This window comes from Ovis canadensis, chromosome 19 (genome assembly GCF_042477335.2).
Source record: "Ovis canadensis isolate MfBH-ARS-UI-01 breed Bighorn chromosome 19, ARS-UI_OviCan_v2, whole genome shotgun sequence".
NCBI lineage: Eukaryota > Metazoa > Chordata > Mammalia > Artiodactyla > Bovidae > Ovis > Ovis canadensis.
In genome coordinates this window covers 66204469-66223766 of record NC_091263.1, presented here as the reverse complement: position 1 = coordinate 66223766, position 19298 = coordinate 66204469, and the positions used below count along the sequence as shown (strand labels likewise).

At 55.5% G+C, this 19298-nt stretch overlaps 4 protein-coding genes across 5 annotated transcripts; all 4 read left to right on the top strand.

The window, feature by feature from the left end:
• The first annotated feature begins 1564 nt into the window (after positions 1-1564).
• On the top strand, positions 1565-2955 carry LOC138424737 (cathelicidin-4-like). Its single transcript, XM_069562103.1, is given in 5 exon segments — positions 1565-1661; positions 1664-1770; positions 1874-1981; positions 2115-2186; positions 2791-2955. Coding segments are annotated over 5 exon segments (438 nt in total). The 5' UTR covers positions 1565-1573; the 3' UTR covers positions 2854-2955.
• Positions 2956-7930: 4975 nt separating this feature from the next.
• On the top strand, positions 7931-9366 carry LOC138424252 (cathelicidin-1-like). Its single transcript, XM_069560854.1, is given in 5 exon segments — positions 7931-7997; positions 8000-8142; positions 8256-8363; positions 8511-8582; positions 9173-9366. Coding segments are annotated over 5 exon segments (465 nt in total). The 5' UTR covers positions 7931-7945; the 3' UTR covers positions 9263-9366.
• A 3065-nt stretch (positions 9367-12431) lies between these two features.
• On the top strand, positions 12432-13976 carry LOC138424182 (cathelicidin-1-like). Of its 2 annotated transcripts, none has more exons than XM_069560661.1 (4): positions 12432-12752; positions 12863-12973; positions 13121-13192; positions 13783-13976. In XM_069560661.1, exons 1-4 carry the CDS (start codon positions 12465-12467, stop codon positions 13870-13872), a joined length of 561 nt encoding a protein of 186 aa, XP_069416762.1. In that variant the 5' UTR covers positions 12432-12464; the 3' UTR covers positions 13873-13976. The 2 variants fall into 2 exon arrangements, with proteins under 2 accessions (XP_069416762.1, XP_069416763.1); XM_069560662.1 differs by having other exon boundaries at positions 12462-12752; positions 12866-12973.
• Positions 13977-16750: 2774 nt separating this feature from the next.
• LOC138424136 (cathelicidin-7-like) lies at positions 16751-18771 on the top strand. The gene is made up of 4 exons (XM_069560439.1): positions 16751-17051; positions 17663-17770; positions 17913-17984; positions 18587-18771. The coding sequence occupies exons 1-4, from the start codon at positions 16851-16853 to the stop codon at positions 18701-18703; spliced, it is 498 nt and encodes a 165-aa protein (XP_069416540.1). The 5' UTR covers positions 16751-16850; the 3' UTR covers positions 18704-18771.
• Positions 18772-19298: the final 527 nt, after the last annotated feature.

Below are 19298 nucleotides of genomic sequence, written 5' to 3'. Positions count from 1 at the left end.
GCCAAGTCCCCAAGGGTCCCATAGGAAAACTGAGACCAAAACAACCCCAGAAGTCACAACTACATGATAATTCCTCCTGAAACTTGTACAAGAATTTCCTTCTTGGCTTGTGACCCGTCTATTGCTTTGGTCCATTATCCTTTCAGCCAGCTGTGTTCTCAAAACCCCACACACTGGCCACCACAGCGTGGTGTCCCTACCAGGGCATGGGACAGGAATTCACTTGAGGTCAAATTGGAAGAGACTTCCTGAAGGCTGCGGGACCCAAGATGAGGAGGTGCTGAATCTCCGTGGACATCAGTGAAGGCTTCCTAAGGGGAAGTTCAGGGCAAGCAGAGGGATCAGGGGCAGAGATGGGAGACGAGCAGGTGGCTCTGAGGTGCCTGAGTGTTTGGGATGTACAGGGGAGCCTGACACCCGAGGCCTGCAGGCAGGAGGGAGAGGACAACGCCGAGCATCAAGCTCCAAACCTTGTTGCCCTTGACTCAAGGCGGCAGGTGAAATGGTCAAATCAGTGGTTTGCAGGACCCCTAGACAATGATGTGGAGGGTGGACAGTGGTCAGGGGACAGCTAGGAACATGCTCTCTAGAAGCTGCATAAAGAAAAGGCTTTAACCTAACCTAATTATTTGGTGAGGACTGTCCATCCTTTGGTTGCCTTCACTGTGAGAGAGAACAAAGGACTGTGGTCATGATACAGATGACACTTCGTCATAGTTGGGGAGGTACCAGGGTAACAGCCCAGGCATCTGGCCTTAGGAAATATATGACTGAGAAAGTAATCAGAAGAATCCAGAAGAGGGGACAGATGGAGCCAAGCTCCTGACTGGCTGAGAACTGAGCCCAGAGGACAGGATGGTGTGGCCTTGATGCCTGCCTTGGTACTGGCTTGGGGGGCAGTTAGGCTCTAGACATGATGATACTGTCAATCATTCGTGAAAGTTGTTGAGTGCCTGCTGGCCAAGAGCCTTGAGCAGGAGATTTATTATTGAATATACTCCTTTAAGGGCTTCCCATGTGAAGCTAGTGGTAAAGAACTCGCCTGCCAGTTTAGGAGATGTAAGACATATGGGTTTGATCCCTGGATGTGGGAGATCCCCTGCAGAAGGGCATGGCAACCCACTCCAGTATTCTTGCCTGGAGAACCCCATGGACAGAGGAGCCTGGTGGGCTACAGTCCATGGGGTCACAGAGAGTTGGACATGCTGAAGTGACTTAGCATGCACACATGCAAAGTCCTTTAAACTGTTGTTCAGGTGTGCAAGTGTAAGACAGATCTCTTAAGGACTCAAGCATTTTGAGCAAGCCTGACGGGGACACTCCCCAGGGTGTCCAGAAGAGACCAAGGAGTTGTCAGGGAGACCCTGTCTTCACCTTGCACAGGGGCCTCCCTGCCCACTGCCCAGAAATCCCGTGAAGCAACAGCAGGGGCTGAGGCAAGTCCACCTCACACCCTGGGAGGAGGCCAGGGATGGGGCAGGTCAGGAAGACTCCTGGTTAAGCCTTTGCATCAGGGCCCAGGCTGAGCAGAAAAGGAGGGTCCCTCGGGCTGGGAGGAGGCAGACTGGGCACCATGGAGACCCAGAGGGCCAGCCTCTCGCTGGGGCGGTGGTCACTGTGGCTCCTGCTCCTGGGACTAGTGCTGCCCTCGGCCAGCGCCAGGCCCTCAGCTACAGGGAGGCCGTGCTTCGTGCTGTCAATCAGCTCAGTGAACAGTCCTCAGAAGCTAATCTTTACCGCCTCCTGGAGCTAGACCCGCCTCCCAAGGATGTGAGTTGGGGAGGGGGCTGTCTAGGTGAGGGGCAGGGAGACAGATCAGAGAAGGAAAAGTGAGCCTGAACCCAGTTTCCCCCCCGCTTTAATCCATCACCAGGATGAAGATCTGGGCACTCGAAAGCCTGTGAGCTTCACGGTGAAGGAGACTCTGTGCCCCAGAATGACTCAGCAGCCTGTGGAGCAGTGTGACTTCCAGGAGAAAGGGGTGAGGCTGGGAGTAGGGTCAATGTTTCCCAGGGAGCTGAACAGGGGGCTTCTGGGAAGGTTTCCTGTCCCTGCGGTGAGGCTGGGAGGTTATGGCTCGGGGGATCCAGTTTGATCTGAGCCTCTCCTTCCAGTGGGTGAAACAGTGTGTGGGGACAGTCACCCTGGACCTGTCCAATGACCAGTTTGACCTAAACTGCAATGAGGTGAGTGGCCCCTTCTGGACTGGGGGGTTTCTAGGGAAGGTAGTGTGTGGAACATCCTTTATACCAATGACCTGCTGCCCCATCCAGGGCAGAGAGAGCCCCTCCTACCCTGGCCCCTCCTTCCCTAAGCCCCAGGTCTCCAGCCCTGGGGCTGCCTCGCTTAAAGCAGGGGTTCTCTACTGGGGTTTCCATCTGGGAACTGACATGAGATAGATCCTCAGGACCCACTCAGACTTCCTGAATCTGACACTGGGGTGGGGCCCAGCCATTTGGATTTTCACAAGACCTCCAGGGAATTGTGACTGAGCTCAGTTTGTGACACACTGACTGCAGTCATGGGTTTTCAGCCTCTGCTCTCATCCAGCTTTGCTGGAATGTGCTTATGACCCTGGGAAGCCCCATGCCATCTGTGGCCCTCAGTTTCCTCTCTGTCTGTAGTGTGGAGATTCAACCACATGCTCCAAGGGTCACAGCTGGAACGTGACCTGGGGTTCCAAGGCTCCTTGGGCAGCCTGGGAAGGTCGAGGTGTGTGTGTGTGCGGGGTGTGTCAAGGGTTAATCTTGAGTCAGTCCCAAAAGAAGCCTGTGTCTTCTTGTTTCACAGTTTCAGAGTGTCGGGATACGCTGGCCGTGGCCAGTCTGGCTTGGACACAGAATCCGAGGTTGATGGAGAAGGACTGTCGGATCCTGAACCTGGGGAAGACTCCTAAGTGTCTGATTTGTTCTGATTCAGGCTTCTGGACAGTGAAAATAAATTCTTGTGAAAACAGCTTCCTCCAGGCTTTAATTCCACTTGTCTCCCCTTCGCCCACTTATCAGGACCATATCCCTAACTCTGGGAGGCCCCCCACGAATGTGTGTGCATCTATGTGTATGTGTCTATGTGTGTGTGTGTGATCACTCCTGTGAGCACAGAGAAGCGTGAGGCTCCTGTTCCTTCCAGGAGGGCACGGGGGAGGCAGCAGCCCCAGGAGCTCCAGGACAGTGTCCCCACCCTTGGGTCCCTCCCGAGCCCTTCAGCCGCCCCTGCCCTCCTCCTCCAACACCCAGTAGGACGTACGGAGACCTGCTGTGTGTGCAGTGCTGGTGGGAATGCTGCTCCTGCTCACGTGGAGCTGACAGTCCACGAGGGACCAGGCTTCTCGCCTTGTTAAACACTCACAGAGACGAAGTTCAGTCTCAGGGCTGAGCCTGCAGGTGCAACACCCAGGACATACTTACTTCTTGCCCTCAACAATGTTAATTCTGAAATAGCCCATCCCTCCTGGCTTTTCCTGTGGCGTTTAGCCTCAATACTGTTTCTTCAGCTGGGTCTCAGATGTCAGTGGTGGGTTTGTGCTTAGCGATCACATAGTATAAACATTTGCACCATTAAAAAGAAGTATCCTGCTCATCGGGGTGAAGATTTCTCCATGAGGGCGTGAGAGACAGAGTGACACAGAGGTCACATGTCTATTTGCCTGTGTGTTTCAGACACTGCCCATGTCCTGCCCATTCCCCATTCTCTAGCTGACCTTTGCTCTGAGGCAGACAGAAAGCACTAGGGTGTTTGTATCAGGGAGCAGCTTCAACTAACCCCTGGGGGAACTTGCTGTAAAAACATCTCTTCCTCACTCCGTTGGGGGCCCACCTCCAGACGTATCACACCTCTGCCTGAGGTCCCCAGCTGGGTTGAGCTCCTGTCATCCACTTTAGTACCTGTTTATTGACATGTTTTCTTCTCACTCATGTCCTGCCCTGACCCCTCTGTCTACACTTTTGCTGGCTTTTTCTGGAATTACCTCGCAAACAAACTCCTTCCACTAAAGGCTTGCCTTCGGTCCCCTTCTGGGCCACTGTGAACCAAGACATATTCCCCTGTCTGAGAGGGACAGAGGGTAGGATCTCACAGAGCATTTACTTTGTTACCTGTCAGGCTTGTCTCCTCTTGGTGAGCAGGTGGGTTGATTGCAGACAAGTTAGAGGAACCTTGTGCATCTTCTCTACATCGCCATATGCTGTGGGGGGAAGCCCTACAAACGGAACTCAGAGCTGGGTTGTGTCTGTGCCCGAGGATCCAGGCTTGGTAGAGCCAAGTGTGAAATGGTCAGTTTTGTTTTTTGAGCTGGCTGTTACACTCTTGGTAGCTTGAAATCAGCCATGGTGGAAATTTTTACACCATGGAAACTGGCAAATGCTCCACATTAGGCCCGTCACCGCTGGCACATCCCAGCCCCACCGGAGAGACGGACCACCCATCAGGGTGACATGGCATCTGTGCAGGTCACTTCTGTTTTCAGTCGTTCCCCGTGATGGCCCGTCCTGCTCCCATGGTCATCCACCTGTAGCCTCGGGCCAGTCTCGTCCTTTCATATTCTACGTTGGCATTGACCTGAGGTTCCTTGCTGTGGAGGAGGCTCTCAGCATGCGCAGGTAACCACTGAGAGCAGAAAGGGGTAGATGCTTACACTGGTTCCATCTGAATCCTAGAGCAGGGAGCTGAAGTGGTCCCTAGCAGGGAGGTCTGCAGGCCTACTCAGTGCCTTCTAAGGGCATTGGCTTCTGAGTGTCTGCTGTTCCATCCCTGGACCTCTTACCCCCTGAGAGAACAAATATCAGATCCGTCCATTAATGGCTTTGAGCATCAAGCCAGGGCAGTGGTCACGAGAGGAGGGAAGAGCCTCTCTAGAGGCTGAGAGAGTGTGGGGCTGCCTGGGATGAGCTACTGAAGACAAGATGAGGCAAGTTGGTTCCCTGACAGGCTGGACCATGTGAGCATGGGTTGTGAGCGCACGGTCCCGGGCTGCTCAGCGCCTGGGTGTAGGTATGAGATGTGTGTGGGGGGAGATGACAGTTCAGTTTTGACCCCTTTGGTTGAGGGGGCCAGAGGGATGCTGATCTCTGGGTGGGGCGCTGGGCAGTAGGCATTGTTAGTGTCTCGCTCAGATCCTGTCACTGGGCGGCTGCCCTGAGGACCCCCAGCTGTTGGGACTGTGGGAGGTAGATGGTAATGGCTCACAGGTCCCCCTTCACAGCTGCCTTCACAGCTGCCCCCTCCCCAGGAGATGGCTGGGGTACTCTGTCTCCTCTGCACTTGGCCTGTGTAAGTGACTGCCTGTGAGGGACACGAAAGCCCAGCTCCCTCCGCAGTTAGTCCTAAAGCAGGGGTGCAACGCCAGTTCCAGGGCTTTTGGGGTGAGGTTTAAGCTCGTCTCAGGGTAGAGCACCTTCCTAAGGGAGGGTTTGGGTCACCCTGCTGAGTCTGCCATTTCCTAGTAAGGGGGGTCCTTGATTGAATGGTTTACCTGTGGGTCTCATTTTCCTCATCAACTGACCTACACAGAGAGCTGATGGGTGTTCCCAGAGGTCTGGGGGCACTGGTTGGGACTGGATTCTGCTTCTCCTTGCCCCAGAGTCTCATGGACAGGAAGGATGGCTGGGAGGAGCAAAGGAGGGGGCAATGCAGGATCAGGGCTCCTACCTGAGTTTGTTGGGTGCACGCGGGTTTCTCAAGGATCAGATGCAGAGTCGGGGACATGCTGGCTGGGGACAAGGGCTGTGCTGTCTTTCCTGAGAAGACCTCAGCCCTAACAGGCTGTGAGGACTAAGCCAGAAAAGCTGGTTGCTCAGGGCATGGAAGACATGCTCCTCACCATGGGAGATGCCATCAAGGACCTCGCTGAGGACCCTACACAGAATTAGGGAGGATAGGGGAGGGGACTTCAGTCTGAAGTGTGAGCCAATGCAAAGGCCCAGAGGCAAGAAAGCAAAGGGAGGGTTTCAGGCTTACTTAATAGCCAGTAACCATGTGTATTGCTAGTTATTTTCTATTGTAATCATCTCCCTTTCCCTCTTTGACTTGGGAAAAGGATACAGCTTGACCAAGAGGCCACTGGGGCAAAACCTGGGCTGTGTAACCAGGTTGCACAGAGGCCTACCTCTCCTTCTCTCTCCAAGGCTAATGTGTAACCAGCACCATCCATCCAGCTGCCAGTTTCCAAGGGGCCCCAGCCAACTGCCCAGAGTCCCACAGGCCAACACATGCCAAGAGCTACCCCTGGCCTCCAGTCACATGGCCATCCCAAGGGAAGCCTTATAAGAATTAGCTTCATGGTCTCTGAGCTCTTCTAACACTTTGGCTGCTTGTATCTTCCATCTGTGCTCTCTACCACCCAGCACCAGCCCTCAAGCCTGGTGTCTCACCCACAGGACTGAACATGAGTCAAATGAGAAGAAACTTTCTGAGGGCTGTGAGAGCCAAGAGGAGGAGATTCTGAGTGTTCTTAGATGTCAGGGAAGACTTTCCAAGGAGGAAGGCCAGGGCAAGCAGGGGGACAAGGGGCACAGTTGGGAGATGAGCTGGAGGCTCCGACAGGCCTGAGTGATAGGGGGGGCCTGGGACCTGAAACCTGAGGCCTGTAGGGTGGGGAGTGACGACAATAAAGAGACCCAACCATCCAGACCCTAATGCCCCTGGCTCAAGGAGGCGAGTGAAATGCCCAAATCAGTGATTTGCAGGAGCCCCCTAACTATAGTATGGAGGGCAGACAGTGGTCAGGGAAGAGCCAGGAACACAGAGGAGGACTTTGGGCATTCCGGCTCCCCCTTGGAGGAAAGAAGATGGGGTAGGACCAGGGCAGGGGTGGTGGGAGGTCTAGGAGTGTCCTCAGGAGGAAGAAGGAGCAGGTGGGGCCCCCAGGCTTCCAGCTCAGGGCTCCTGTGGCAGCACCCAGACAACAGCCCAGTGTGGACAACCAGGGTGTTCATGGAAGTCTTGAACCCAGACACAGACCAGTGATGTGTGTGAATGAGAACTTGTGTCTTGAAAAGGGAAGGGACAGCCCCTGGAACCTGTGAGAACTGGGAGGAGAAGCAGCCCAGATGCACCCGAGCCAGCCTTGCCTCCTAAGAGGAGACTCCCTGGAGGAGATTCAGTAGAACCCACAGAGGAGGAGGGGACCCAGGAGAGAAGCGGCAGGGGAGAATCAGTGTTTGGAGGACAGATGTACTCTACAGCCCGTGAAGATACAGATAAGGCTTGAGTGTGGCCCCTGTACTTAGGGAGGGCTGTCCAGCCTGTGATGGCCTGAGTGTGAAACAGAGCAAAGAAGTGTGCAGATGACCATTTCTCAGGCCAGATGAGAGGCAGTCAAAGCAATAGGCCAGGTTTGGTGGGTTCTGGGGAGAGGACATTTTTAGACTGAGAAAAGCAATGCAGAGGAATCCAGGAGAGGGGACAAATGGAACTCACTGTCTGAGGGCTGGACAAAGAGATGATGATGTGGGCCTTGTATCTACCTAGGGACTGGCTGGTGTGTACATCTTGAGATGCGGCACTGTCATCCACGCGCCAAATGTTAAGTGACTCTCTACTGGGTTCCAGGCAGTGCCAAGAGGTGGAGGCTGACTGCTGAATACACACCTTTACCCCGGATCATGAGGGGCCCCTGGTGTGGACTCAGAAGGGATGTAGACAGTGCCTGGTCCCTCCCTCTCCTGGACGACTCAACCCCTTTGAGAAACCCTGACACTTCCCTAGGACCCCAGGAAAGGCCGAGATATTGTCAGGGAGATGGGGAAACCCTTTCTTCACCTTGCACAGGGGCCTCCCTGCCGACTGCCCAGAAATCCCCTGAAGCAACAGCAAAGCCTGAGGCAAGTCCACCTCGCACCCTGGGAGGAGGCCAGGGATGGGGCGCCTCACGTTGAGTCTTTGCATCAGGCCCAGGCTGAGCATAAAAGGAGGGTCCCTCGGGCTGGGAGGAGGCAGACTGGGCACCATGGAGACCCAGAGGGCCAGCCTCTCCCTGGGGCGCTGTTCGCTGTGGCTCCTGAGCTGGGACTAGCGCTGCCCTCGGCCAGCGCCCAGGTCCTCAGCTACAGGGAGGCCGTGCTTCGTGCTGTGGATCAGCTCAATGAGCAGTCCTCAGAACCCAACATTTACCGTCTTCTCGAGCTGGACCAGCCTCCTCAGGATGTGAGCCAGGGAGGGGGCTGGGGAAGGGACCCTCTGTGTGGGGGAGCAGGGACACAGAGCAGAGAAGGAAGCCTGAGCCCGAGCCCAGTCTCCCCACTCCGATCCTCCAGCAGGATGAAGACCCGGACAGCCCGAAGCGGGTGAGCTTCAGGGTGAAGGAGACCGTGTGTCCCAGGACCACCCAGCAACCCCCGGAGCAGTGTGACTTCAAGGAGAATGGGGTGAGCCTGGGGCTGGGGGCGCGGGAGGCTGCTTGCCAGACTGCTGAACAGCGGGCTTCGAGCAAGGTTCCCGGCCCCTGGTGTGAGCCTGGGAGCTTATGGCCTGGGGGTGGGTGGTTCCATTTGACCTTGAGCCTGCCCTTCCAGCTGCTGAAACGGTGTGAGGGGACAGTCACCCTGGACCAGGTCAGGGGGAACTTCGACATCACCTGTAATAATGTAAGTGGCCCCTTCTGTACTGTGGGAACTGCTGTGGGGGTGGGGGGGGGGGTTGTGGAACTTCCTTTGGACCAACGACCCACTGCCCCATCCAGGGCAGAGAAAGGCCCTCCTATCTGCCCCTTTCCTCCCCGAGCCCCAGGTCTCCAGTCCTGGCTGTGTGTCCCTAGAGCAGTGGTTCTCCTGGGGTCCCCACCCAGAGAACTTGTCAGCAAGGCAGATTCGCAGCCCCACTCAGACCACCTGAGTTGGACTCTGGGGTGGGGTCTGACCATTGGTCTTTTCCCAGGAATACCAGGGATTCTGACCGTGCTAAAGTTTTGAGAGTCACGAGCCCTCAGCCTCTGCTCCCTTCCAGCTTTGCTGGGATGGGCTTGTGACTCTGGGAAGCCCTTGTCTTCCCTCAGTCTCTTCATCTCTTTGTGAGTGTGGGGATTCCATCTCATGTTCCAACTATCACAGCCAGAGGGGAACTTGTGCCCCGAGGATCCTGTGTGTGACCCTGAAAAAGGAAGGGCCAGGTGGGGAGGGATCTTGGCTTGATGGTGATGCAGTACCAGCAAGCAACCTGTGTTTTTCTTGTTTCACAGCACCAGAGCATCAGGATTACAAAGCAACCGTGGGCACCACCACAGGCAGCCCGAATATGTCACTTCGTACTTATAAGGGTTTGCAGATAATCAGCTCTTGTAGATTTCTGTCACAAGCCAGCAAAGAGTCCTAAGGGTTTTCTTACTCGGCCTCAAGCTACTGGATCTGAAAAATAAACTCTTGTGACATGATATCCTCCAGGTCTCAATTTCATTGTCTCCCCTCCTCACAGTTACCAAGAAACAATCTTGACCAATTCCATGTCTTGTGTGTGTGTCTATGTGTCTGTGTGTGTGTCCTTGAGTGTGTGTGTGTCCTTGAGTGTATGTGTGTGTGAGATCACTCCTGTGAACACGGAGAAGGGTGAGGCCCCTGTTCCACCCACGAGGGAGGCAGGAGCCTCAGGAGCTCCAGGACAGCGTCTCCATCCTTGGGCGCCTCCCGAGCCCTTCACCCAGCCCTGCCCTTCTCCTCCAACACCCAGTGGGACCTAAGGAGACCTGCTGTGTGTGCAGTGCGGGTGGGAACGCTGCTCCTGCTCTCATGGAGCTGACAGTCCACGAGGGCCACGCTTCTCACCTTGTGAAGCACTTAGAGAGACGCAGTTGAGTCTCAGGGCTCAGAGTGCAGGTGCAAGGCCCATGAGTCTCATGGACATGACGCTGGCTGGAAGGAGCAGAGGAGGGGGCGATGCAGGATCAGGGCTCATACCTGAGTTGGCTGGGGAAAAGGTGCATGCGGATTTCTGAAGGACCCGGTGCGGAGGCGGGGGCAACCACTTTAAGATGAGGACCGTGATGTCTTTCCTGAGCAGACCTCAGTTCCGACAGGCAGTGAGGACTAAACCAGGAAAGCCGGATGCTTTCACCTCTCACATCACTGGAAGTGCAGCCTGAGGACCCGGAAGTGGGCCCTCCTAAGGATCAGGGAAGGGCGGGGGAAGAGGGCTTCAGTCTGAAGAGTGTAACAGTGAAGGGCCCAGAGGCAGGAGAGCACAGAGAGGATTTCAGGGTTACCAGAACCAGTCACTACGTGTATTGCTGATTATGCTCTATTGTAATCAAGCCGCTTTCAGCCTTTGATTTGGGAAAAGGATACAACTTGACCACAGTCCAGGGTCAAACCTGGAGAAGGAAAGCAGGGTGCACAGAAGCCCACCTCTCGTTCCTCTCCAAGGCTGAGTGTGTAACCACCACCATCCATCCGAGCTGCCATCTTCCGTGGTGTCCCAGACAATTGTCCCCAGTCCCAGAGGCCCACAGAGGCCATGAGCTACCCCTGAGCTGCAGTCACGTGGCCATCCCGAGGGAAACTGGATTAGAATTTGCTTCACGGCCTCTGGGCCCCTTTAATATTTTGGCTTATTATCTCTCCCGGTTGTACTCCCTCCACACCCCAGCGCTGGCCACTCTACTTGGTGACTTGTCCAGATGACTGGACATGGAGTCACTTGGGGGTCAAATTAGAAGGGATGTCCTGAAGACTGACGTCCTATGTCAGAAAAGAGGAGGAGGTGCCTTCTGTGCCTGCAGATGCCTGAAGGCTTCCCAAGGACGTAAAGCAGGGCAAGCAGAGAGATATCAGGGGCCGAGATGTGGGGAGGAGCAGGAGGCTCTGAGTGGCCTGAGGGATTTGGGTGGGTGGGATAGCCTGACACCCGAGGCCCGCAAGTCTGGGGTGAGGAAAACTGAGAATAACAACCATCTAGGCCCTGATGCCAGGGCGGGGGCTTGTAGGGTTGGGAGGCAGGGGGTGAAACGGTCAAATGGGCAGTGTGTTGGAGCCCTAGAAAATAGCATGGAGGGTGAACAGTGGTCAGGGAGAAGCTGGTATTCGAGAAAGGTGGAGTCTGGAGGTTGTGGTTCACTGAGAGGAGAGAAGACGGGGTAGGCCCAGGGTAGGGGTGCTGGGAGGTCAGGGGAGTGTCCTCAGGAGAAAGAAGGAGCAAGAGGCTCCATGGGGCCTGATGGGATGGGCTGGCTGGGGCAGCCTGGCACCCGAGGCCCAAAAGTCTGGGGTGACGAAAACTAAGGGCAGCAAATGTCTATGCACTAATGCCAGGTAGCGGGCAGTGTGGGCTCCGGAATCAGGGGGTAAAATGATCAAATGGGTAGTGTGTTGGAGCCCTAGAAAATGGCGTGGAGGGTGGACAGTGGTCAGGTAGAACCTGGCTTTTGGGGAAGGTGGAGTCTACACGTTGTGGCTGCACTGAGAGGAGAGAAGACAGGGTAGGCCCAGGGCATGGGAGCTGGGAGGTCAGGGGAGTGTCCTCAGGAGGAAGAAGGAGCAGGTGGGGCTCCCAGGCTTCCAGCTCAGGGCTCCTGCGGCAGCACCCAGCCAGTAGCCCAATGTGGACCACCAGGCTCTTCATGGGAGTCTTGAACCCAGAGGCAAAGCCCAGTATGTGTGTGATGGGCACTGGTGTCTTGAGAAGGGCCGTCCCCAGAAACGTGTGAGGACGGGGAGGAGAAGCAGCCAGGATGCTCCTGAGCCAGCCCTGCCTCCTAAGAGGAGACTCCCTGGAGGAGAGTCAGCAGGAGCCCCCAGGGAGGAGGCGGGGACCCAGGAGAGCAGGGATGGGGAGAATTGGTCAGGGGCAAGTTCAGGAGGACAGATAAGACAAGGCTTGAGTGTGGCCTCTGAATCTAGGGAGGGCTGCTCAGCCTGTGATGGGCTTGAATGAGAGCCTGCAAATAATTGGTGTAGGTGGTGTAGATACCCTTTCCTCAAGCTCTGCAGGAGTAGGGCCAGGACAATAGGCCATGTTTAGTGGGGTCTAAGGTCAGGACATTTTTAAACTGAGAAAAGCAATGCAGAGGAATCCAGGAGAGGGGACAAATGGAGCTCACTGTCTGAGGCACGGGCACTGAGAAAAGGCTGGTGTGGGCCTTGTGTCTCCCTAGGGACTGGCTGGTGTGTACATCTTGAGATGCGGCACTGTCATCCACGCACCAAATGTTAAGTGACTCTCTACTGGGTTCCAGGCAGTGCCAAGAGGTGGAGGCTGACTGCTGAATACACACCTTTACCCCGGATCATGAGGGGCCCCTGGTGTGGACTCAGAAGGGATGTAGACAGTGCCTGGTCCCTCCCTCTCCTGGACGACTCAACCCCTTTGAGAAATCCTGACACTTCCCTAGGACCCCAGGAAAGGCCGAGATATTGTCAGGGAGATGGGGAAACCCTTTCTTCACCTTGCACAGGGGCCTCCCTGCCGACTGCCCAGAAATCCCCTGAAGCAACAGCAAAGCCTGAGGCAAGTCCACCTCGCACCCTGGGAGGAGGCCAGGGATGGGGCGCCTCACGTTGAGTCTTTGCATCAGGCCCAGGCTGAGCATAAAAGGAGGGTCCCTCGGGCTGGGAGGAGGCAGACTGGGCACCATGGAGACCCAGAGGGCCAGCCTCTCCCTGGGGCGCTGTTCGCTGTGGCTCCTGCTGCTGGGATTAGCGCTGCCCTCGGCCAGCGCCCAGGTCCTCAGCTACAGGGAGGCCGTGCTTCGTGCTGTGGATCAGCTCAATGAGCAGTCCTCAGAACCCAACATTTACCGTCTTCTCGAGCTGGACCAGCCTCCTCAGGATGTGAGCCAGGGAGGGGGCTGGGGAAGGGACCCTCTGTGTGGGGGAGCAGGGACACAGAGCAGAGAAGGAAGCCTGAGCCCGAGCCCAGTCTCCCCACTCCGATCCTCCAGCAGGATGAAGACCCGGACAGCCCGAAGCGGGTGAGCTTCAGGGTGAAGGAGACCGTGTGTCCCAGGACCACCCAGCAACCCCCGGAGCAGTGTGACTTCAAGGAGAATGGGGTGAGCCTGGGGCTGGGGGCGCGGGAGGCTGCTTGCCAGACTGCTGAACAGCGGGCTTCGAGCAAGGTTCCCGGCCCCTGGTGTGAGCCTGGGAGCTTATGGCCTGGGGGTGGGTGGTTCCATTTGACCTTGAGCCTGCCCTTCCAGCTGCTGAAACGGTGTGAGGGGACAGTCACCCTGGACCAGGTCAGGGGGAACTTCGACATCACCTGTAATAATGTAAGTGGCCCCTTCTGTACTGTGGGAACTGCTGTGGGGGTGGGGGGGGGGGTTGTGGAACTTCCTTTGGACCAACGACCCACTGCCCCATCCAGGGCAGAGAAAGGCCCTCCTATCTGCCCCTTTCCTCCCCGAGCCCCAGGTCTCCAGTCCTGGCTGTGTGTCCCTAGAGCAGTGGTTCTCCTGGGGTCCCCACCCAGAGAACTTGTCAGCAAGGCAGATTCGCAGCCCCACTCAGACCACCTGAGTTGGACTCTGGGGTGGGGTCTGACCATTGGTCTTTTCCCAGGAATACCAGGGATTCTGACCGTGCTAAAGTTTTGAGAGTCACGAGCCCTCAGCCTCTGCTCCCTTCCAGCTTTGCTGGGATGGGCTTGTGACTCTGGGAAGCCCTTGTCTTCCCTCAGTCTCTTCATCTCTTTGTGAGTGTGGGGATTCCATCTCATGTTCCAACTATCACAGCCAGAGGGGAACTTGTGCCCCGAGGATCCTGTGTGTGACCCTGAAAAAGGAAGGGCCAGGTGGGGAGGGATCTTGGCTTGATGGTGATGCAGTACCAGCAAGCAACCTGTGTTTTTCTTGTTTCACAGCACCAGAGCATCAGGATTACAAAGCAACCGTGGGCACCACCACAGGCAGCCCGAATATGTCACTTCGTACTTATAAGGGTTTGCAGATAATCAGCTCTTGTAGATTTCTGTCACAAGCCAGCAAAGAGTCCTAAGGGTTTTCTTACTCGGCCTCAAGCTACTGGATCTGAAAAATAAACTCTTGTGACATGATATCCTCCAGGTCTCAATTTCATTGTCTCCCCTCCTCACAGTTACCAAGAAACAATCTTGACCAATTCCATGTCTTGTGTGTGTGTCTATGTGTCTGTGTGTGTGTCCTTGAGTGTGTGTGTGTCCTTGAGTGTATGTGTGTGTGAGATCACTCCTGTGAACACGGAGAAGGGTGAGGCCCCTGTTCCACCCACGAGGGAGGCAGGAGCCTCAGGAGCTCCAGGACAGCGTCTCCATCCTTGGGCGCCTCCCGAGCCCTTCACCCAGCCCTGCCCTTCTCCTCCAACACCCAGTGGGACCTAAGGAGACCTGCTGTGTGTGCAGTGCGGGTGGGAACGCTGCTCCTGCTCTCATGGAGCTGACAGTCCACGAGGGCCACGCTTCTCACCTTGTGAAGCACTTAGAGAGACGCAGTTGAGTCTCAGGGCTCAGAGTGCAGGTGCAAGGCCCATGAGTCTCATGGACATGACGCTGGCTGGAAGGAGCAGAGGAGGGGGCGATGCAGGATCAGGGCTCATACCTGAGTTGGCTGGGGAAAAGGTGCATGCGGATTTCTGAAGGACCCGGTGCGGAGGCGGGGGCAACCACTTTAAGATGAGGACCGTGATGTCTTTCCTGAGCAGACCTCAGTTCCGACAGGCAGTGAGGACTAAACCAGGAAAGCCGGATGCTTTCACCTCTCACATCACTGGAAGTGCAGCCTGAGGACCCGGAAGTGGGCCCTCCTAAGGATCAGGGAAGGGCGGGGGAAGAGGGCTTCAGTCTGAAGAGTGTAACAGTGAAGGGCCCAGAGGCAGGAGAGCACAGAGAGGATTTCAGGGTTACCAGAACCAGTCACTACGTGTATTGCTGATTATGCTCTATTGTAATCAAGCCGCTTTCAGCCTTTGATTTGGGAAAAGGATACAACTTGACCACAGTCCAGGGTCAAACCTGGAGAAGGAAAGCAGGGTGCACAGAAGCCCACCTCTCGTTCCTCTCCAAGGCTGAGTGTGTAACCACCACCATCCATCCGAGCTGCCATCTTCCGTGGTGTCCCAGACAATTGTCCCCAGTCCCAGAGGCCCACAGAGGCCATGAGCTACCCCTGAGCTGCAGTCACGTGGCCATCCCGAGGGAAACTGGATTAGAATTTGCTTCACGGCCTCTGGGCCCCTTTAATATTTTGGCTTATTATCTCTCCCGGTTGTACTCCCTCCACACCCCAGCGCTGGCCACTCTACTTGGTGACTTGTCCAGATGACTGGACATGGAGTCACTTGGGGGTCAAATTAGAAGGGATGTCCTGAAGACTGACGTCCTATGTCAGAAAAGAGGAGGAGGTGCCTTCTGTGCCTGCAGATGCCTGAAGGCTTCCCAAGGACGTAAAGCAGGGCAAGCAGAGAGATATCAGGGGCCGAGATGTGGGGAGGAGCAGGAGGCTCTGAGTGGCCTGAGGGATTTGGGTGGGTGGGACAGCCTGACACCCAAGGCCCGCAAGTCTGGGGTGAGGAAAACTAAGAATAGCAACCGTCTAGGCCCTGATGCCAGGGCGGGGGCTTGTAGGGTTGGGAGGCAGGGGGTGAAACGGTCAAATGGGCAGTGTGTTGGAGCCCTAGAAAATAGCATGGAGGGTGAACAGTGGTCAGGGAGAAGCTGGTATTCGAGGAAGGTGGAGTCTGGAGGTTGTGGTTCACTGAGAGGAGAGAAGACGGGGTAGGCCCAGTGCAGGGGTGCTGGGAGGTCAGGGGAGTATCCTCAGGAGGAAGAAGGAGCAGGTGGGGCTCCCAGGCTTCCAGCTCAGGGCGCCTGCAGCAGCTCCCAGCCCCTAGACCTGTGCAGACAAGCAGGCTTTTCATGGCAGTCTTGAAACCAGTGACAAAGTCCAGTATGTGTGTGATGGACACTGGTATCTTGAGAAGGGCTGTCCCCAGAAACGTGTGAGGACTGGGAGGAGAAGCAGCCTGGATGATTCTGAGCCAGCCATGCCTCCTAAGAGGAGAGTCCTTGGAGGAGAGTTAGCAGGAACCCCCAGGAAGGAGGGTACCCAGGAGGGCACAGCAAGAGAGAATTTGTCAGGGGCAAGTTCAGGAGGACAGGGGCTCCCCAGAACCTGTGGCGATAAGACAAGTCTTGAGTGTGGCCTCTGGATCTAGGGAGGGCTGCTCAGCCTGTGATGGGCTTGAATGTAAGCCAGCAAAGAACTGTTGGAGGTGGTGTAGGTAACACTTCCTCAGGCTCTTTTGGGGAGTGGCCAGGACAATAGGCCATGGTTTGTGGGGTCTGAGGACAAGACATTATTAGATAAAAGGAATGAAGAGGAATCCAGGAGAGGGGAGAAATGAGACTCACTCTCTGAGGCCCGGGCACAGAGAAATAGATAGTGTGGGTTTTGTGTCTGCCTAAGGACTAGCTGTGTGTGTAAGTCTTAAGTTGTGAGTAGTACTGTCAAGCATCATTAAATGACTCCCTATTGGGTGTTAGGCAGTACTGAGAGCTGAAGGTTGAGTGCGCAATACACTTTTTTATCCTGAATCCTGAGAGACCGTAGAGGGGAAGCCAAGGAGATGTAGACAGTGCCTGGCCCTTCCGCCTCCTGGAGTACTCAATCCTCTTGGGCAAGCCTGCCTGTGACACTTCCCATGGACCCCAGGAGAGGCCGAGATATTGTCAGGGAGATGGAGAAACCCTTTCTTCACCTTGCACAGGGGCCTCCCTGCCCACTGCCTAGCAATCCCATGAAGCAACCGCAGGGATTAGGCAAGTCCACCTCACACCCCGGGAGGAGGGCAGGGATGGGGCAGGTCAGGAAGACTCCCGGTTGAGCCTTTGCATCAGGGCTCAGGTTGAGCATAAAAGGAGGGTCCCTTGGGCTGGGAGGAGGCAGTTTAGGGACCATGGAGACCCAGAGGGCTGGCCTCTCGCTGGGACGGTGGTCACTGCGTCTCCTGCTGCTGGGACTAGTGCTGCCCTCGGCCAGCACCCGGTCATTCAGCTACAGGGAGGCCGTGCTTCGTGCTGTGGATCAGTTCAATGAGAGGTCTGCAGAAGCTAATCTCTACCGCCTCCTGGAGCTAGACCCACCTCCTGAGCAGGATGTGAGTTGGGGAGGGGCCTGGGAAGGGGATCTGTCTCCTGACATCTTTGGCCACACTGTCGCCCCTTCGCTCAGGCTGGTCCTCCTGTCAGGAAGGCACTTTTCCCTCTAGGTGGGTTAACCTTCCCAGACCTGGGTCATGTCCCAGAACCAGGCTTCCTGCCTTAGCATCTCTGCTGTGGAACAGGCACCCTGCACACCTGGCTCAGGCTCCCTGGACTTCTGGGAGCTCCAGGGATGGAGAGGTCACAGGCTCTGTGAGGTGACTTCCCTGCTAATGTCCCCCCTGCTCCTCGGTGTCTCCCTGCCAGGAGGGCCTCTGTCAGCCTGGAGGCTCCAGTGACAAGGGCTCTTCCTGCAGGCGGCCCTGACCTCCCTGGGCCCCTCTGAGGGGAGGCACTTCCAGCAGCGCTGCTGTGAGGGCCGCTCCTGCTCTCTGTGTGCCCGTGAGGCCGGGCAAGGGCTCTGTGCCCTCCCCTGTGCTCCCAGCACCAAGCCCAGGGCTGGACACAGGGGGCTGGAGAGGCTGCCGTCCGGGTGGGGGGCAGGGAGACAGATCAGAGAAGGACACATGAGCCCGAACCCAGTCTCCCCACTTTGATCGTTGACCAGGCGGAGGACCGGGGAGCTCGAAAGCCTGTGAGCTTCAAGGTGAAGGAGACTGTGTGCCCCAGGACGAGCCAGCAGCCCGTGGAGCAGTGTGACTTCAGGAAGAATGGGGTGAGACTGAGGGCTGGGATCAATGCTTTTCAGGGAGCTGAACAGGGGGCTTCTGGGAAAGAACTGCAGTCCCTGGGGTGAGGTGGGGTGTGGCTGGGAGATATTGTCTGGAGTTTCTAGTTTGACTTCAAGCCTTTTCCAGCTGGTGAAACAGTGTGTGGGGACAGTCACTCGGTACTGGATCAGGGGTGACTTCGACATCACCTGTAAAGACGTAAGTGGCCCCTTTTGTACTGCGAGGATTGCTAGAGGGGTGGGTTGTGGAACTTCCTTTGGCCCAATGACCCGCTGCCCCATCCAGGGCAGAGAAAGGTTCTCCCACCCTGGCCCCTCCCTCCCCAGAGCCCCAGGTGTCCAGTCCTGGCTCTGTGTCCCTTAGAGCAGTGGTTCCCTACTGAGGTCCCCAACTGGGAACTGACATAGAGGCACATTCTCAGCCCCACTCAGATCCCCTGAATCAGACTCCTGGATGGGGGGCAGCCTTTTGTATTTTCACAAAGCCTCCAGGGGCTTCTGCCGATGCTGAAGTTTGAGACTCATTGACTCGAGTCATGAGCTCTCAACTCCTGGTTCCCTTCCAGCTTTGTTGGGATGGGCTTGTGACCCTAGGAAGCCCCCTGTCACCTAAGGGACCTTGGCTTGCTTATCTATCTGTGGTGTGGTGATTTAACCATAGGCTCCAAACATCATATGGGAGGTAAACTGGGGCTCCAAGCTTCCTGACGTGGCCCCGGAATTGGAGTGTTCAAGTGACAAGGGGTCTGGTTTTAATGTTGAGCCAATCTGACAAAGCAACTATTTCCTCCTGGTTCACAGATTCAGAATGTGGGGCTATTCGGCCGGCTGCGGGACTCACTCCAAAGAGGTGGGCAGAAAATCCTCGAAAAAGCAGAGAGAATTGGTGACAGAATCAAAGATATCTTCAGGGGATGAAGTCCTAAGGATCAGGTTATCCTGGCTCAGACTTCTGGACTCTGAAAAATAAATTCTTCTAAAAACAACTTCATCTAACATTCAAATTCACTTCTCTTCCCTCTCAGTCTTACCAGGACCAGGTCCTTAACTCCGAGAGTCCTCTTGAGTGTATGCGTGGGTGAGAGAGAGAGAGACAGACAGACAGAGATCACTTCTATTAACTCCCGGATGGGTGAGGGAGTCCCCCTTTCTGGAGGGTATGCGGGTACAGGGATGTAATGACGACCATAGCTAACATGGATGTATGGTATATTTGAAAGTTAAGAGAGTAGAGCCCAAGTGTTCTCATCACAAGGAGAAGACCTCATTTGTTTTTTGTATCTCTTTGAGATGATGGATGTTAAGGAAACTTACTGTGGTACTCATTTCACAATATAGGTAAGTCAATTCGTTATGCTGTACACTTGAAATTTGTAATGCTGTTTGTCGATTATATCTCAAATGAAACTGGAAAAAATATTTAAAGAGTGTGAAAGGATTATTACAGCAAAAAGTTTGTGAACCGCTACTTAGAGAAACTCTCCATGGGTGTGCAGGGAGACATATATGATAA